This window comes from Morone saxatilis, unplaced genomic scaffold (genome assembly GCF_004916995.1).
Source record: "Morone saxatilis isolate NCDOM2014 unplaced genomic scaffold, NCSU_SB_2.0 Contig3, whole genome shotgun sequence".
NCBI lineage: Eukaryota > Metazoa > Chordata > Actinopteri > Moronidae > Morone > Morone saxatilis.
The window spans coordinates 3,444,755-3,448,340 of NW_023339873.1; the positions used below are offsets into that span (position 1 = coordinate 3,444,755).

Here is a 3,586-nt window from a genome sequence, read left to right on the forward strand (position 1 = left end):
GTTTGTATATCTGGAGTCTTGTAACAAAAATAATTTCCCCCTGGGATTATTAAAGTATTTCTGATTCTGATGTCAGCAAATAGTGGAAAGAAACCACTAATTTCTTTATTCGTTATCTGTTGGTGTGGCTTTTTACTGTTTTTTCTCTTGTACAGTGTTTATATATTATATTTTCATACTCTGTCTTTATACTGTTTTTTTTCTCTATCCACTTTGCTGCTGTAATATTGGAATTTCCCCATTGTGGAACTATTAAAGGAATATCTTATCTTAATCCCCAGATCAATAGTCCAAAATACAAACATATCCACTGACATCTACTTTTTTTACTATTTACTATCATATAAGTCTAAGAAACCTAGAAAATATTCACTTTTTTCTTACTTAAAATGACTTAAAGAATGAATCAATCATCAAAACATTAATAATACTAATAATTCTAGCTGTGTTCAAATTGCCCTACATTTAAAACATGTATTTTGACATTAAAATAATCAAATGACACCTCGAGCACTCTGTAAAATGGATAGATTTCTATTTGCAGATAACACAAACAGCACTGATATTTATTTCTATAACTGGGTTACATTCTTGTTATTTTGATGTCAATTTAAGTTTAATTCAATTTCCACAAGTTGTGCGGCTCACCAGGGATATTAAAGGGGAATTAAATATTGCATTTCTCTAAAAATAGGGGGACTTCCATGAGAAGCTTCGATGCAAAAGCCAAGAAATCTTGACTTAGTCCCTAGAGTCGAGCGTTTCCCATAATGAAACTTCTTTTTATTAAACCCCGCCTGTTAATTTGACTACATCCTTATAACTGCACATCTTCTGTTTGTAGTGTCATTGAATTTACACCAGATAGGCCAATTGGATAAAGAGATACATGACTTAAATTACTTGTAAATGTAAGCCTCCTGTTGTGACCTGAAGGTAAATAAAAGTGAGGTTTGTTTAAAGAGCAGTTTACAATAGAAACAGGTTCAGAGTAACACAAAAAGAGACAACAATATAATGTTTACGGTTTGGCTTCACTAAAACTTTAAACAAAAACACAAGAGACTTATTCAACATAGAAACTGTAAGTACACAGAAGCACTTTACAGTCCCAGAAAGATCCACTTCTCAGAGTTGATGTTTACGAGGGACACGTGAAGGCAGCAGGACACCCGCCCACCTCTGTAGACGTTGAAACTCGACTGTTGATCCCTCATCGGGACCCGTAGCGAAACAAACAGACACTAACTTATTAATAAAACTAAAATAACCCAGAAGTTAAACATTGAACTTTATTTCTTCATACATTTACTGAAAGGTTGTTTGTTTGTTTATTGTTGTTGTTTCCTCTTCTGTTGGTGTCACAGTGGTATGAAATTATGATCATGTGGGCAAAATAAAGCCTTTTTAAAACAATAAATGCCATTTCAGACATTGTTCGGTGATTGTTTTTTAGCTAACACTCTCTACCATTTGCCCTTTTTATTCAGCTGTTATCGGTCTGCTGTTTGCACAATCTGTGTAAACACATTTTCCTCCTAACTGCTTGTTTACTCTGCGAGATGATAACTGCTGAAATGCACTTTAGTGGGACTTAAGGTTTACAGTCGACCGAGATCATCAGACAGTTTTTAATCTGAGCGACGGCAGCGTGAATTTCACCCTCGACTGTTGTTGGGAACAAATAATTAAAAAAAAAAAACCTGCTGATCAGGCTTGATGCCTCGCCCTGAGGGACACCAGAGAAAGTAACAAGATAGAGCCAACACAAAGTAGGACAGATAACACACACCAAACAGACACACACACAGTTCATACAATCAACTGTTATTTTATATTTTTTTGCATTTTACAATTCAAGACTCTGGCATTAACACATGCATTGCTTTATCCTAAAAACACACTCAAAAAACCAAAACTACCGAGATAAAACAAAAATCACTTCTTAAAATCAAAAAGAATAATTGAATAGCAAATGATTTTTTATAGTATTTACATTTTTTTTCTTTTAAAATTCAACTCTAAAAACCTCTTTAAGTCCATTGATAACGTAAAAGGAAAGATTTAAGTGCTTCTGGAGCACTAAGCCTCAAACATAATATGAAGTAAACTTCAAGCTAAAATATACTGTAGTTTTTTATGATGCTAGCTCACACCCATAATTCCAGCAGAAACATTTCCTCTTTTTTTATATATATCATATTCAATAGCAAAAAGCCATTAAAAACTGCAATGATTACCGAAGACTATTCCATCAAATCAAGTACATGGAAAAATAAAAACAAAAACAATAAATTATACTACCTCTGGGTGTAAAATGGGACCTAAAGCTTCCCAGATAAAATGTGTCATTATTATTTTTTAAATCGAAAACCGACGTGATGAAGTTTAAGCCAGGAAGCCTTCGTGAGTCAGACTTTAAAAAACATCAGGGCACATCTGTTACGGAGCAGCTGCCTCGGGGTCAGTCCTTCACAAATTTATGACTGCAGCTGTCAACTTGATTGTCATGATAATAAAAAATTAAAAAAAAACTGAGGATATTTATGTCTCGAGAAAATAAAAACCTGAAGTGGTATCAGATTTTAAACATATTCAAAACCCAAAATAATCGATTGGGAAGACTTTAAAAGAGCAAAATTTGGATTCTTCTGCCACTGAAAGGCCTCCTGTCTCTCTGCTCAATCAGATTAAGGCACACAGGACTGTCTGCAGTATCTCTTATCTTGGCAAACTACAATCACAGTTTTAAAAAACAAGGCTGAGAGAGCTCTTTACAGACCAGAGCTGTTTACAGATTGTGGAGATCAACAGGTTGTTGAGGAAGTTTTTGGCATCTGAGAGAATAAAAAGGCAAAATGCAGGGAATGCATTTTTTTTTTGTTTTTTTTGTAAACGTTACGAGCTGTCAGGCGCACAGATTCAAGCTCACTGCCTATGCTTGTTTTTGCTTTTAAAATGAAATGCACAGATAAAAACAGTCAAATTTAAGTCAACCACGCGCAGTCGCTCTTCATGCCCAAACAGTTTGCCGCTGAGAAGAACGAACGCTGAGCTCAGAGCTGCTTCCGCCCGCCGCCATCATCGCCGCCTCGCTCTACTTCTCTTCTATCCGAACCCACACCTACAGGAGGGGAGCTTCATTTACTTGGTGCGACGCTTTCCTTCTTCACTGCTCCGGGCTCGGCCTTTTTCCTCGGGGCGGTGGCTGCTGCTGATTTCTGGGCGTTGTCTTTGGGTGTGTTCTGAGCGGCAGCGGTGGCGGCGGCGGCAGGGTGAGCGGCGGCGTTAGAGGATTTGGAGGCCTGCGTGGGTTTTGAGGTAGAGTTGGAAGGATGTCGCCGACGCCTCCCTTCATCCCCGGCCGAGGATGAGTGACGTCTCCTCCTGCCTCCCTCCTCTCCCATCGGGGGCTGCGGACACAGAGGTCGAGGTCATTACATGAAATCAGGCCGACAGTCGACCAATCAGAGCTCAGCAGACCGGATAAACAATGTCTTCCTATATAGCTAGCGACATTCATTAATAGTAACATAAAAATGCCAAGTTGTTTTAAATTAACAGTACAAATTAGAGGTACTGATAT

At 37.7% G+C, this 3,586-nt stretch overlaps 1 protein-coding gene across 2 annotated transcripts in view; it reads right to left on the bottom strand.

The window, feature by feature from the left end:
• Positions 1 to 1,278: 1,278 nt before the first annotated feature.
• The window catches only part of larp1b (La ribonucleoprotein 1B), a gene marked incomplete at its 5' end in the record, with an annotated part of 26,460 nt that continues 24,152 nt past the window's right edge, over positions 1,279 to 3,586 (bottom strand). For both annotated transcript variants that reach the window (XM_035674661.1, XM_035674660.1), the window contains 1 exon segment: positions 1,279 to 3,413. In XM_035674661.1, coding sequence (XP_035530554.1) covers positions 3,141 to 3,413 — 273 coding nt within the window.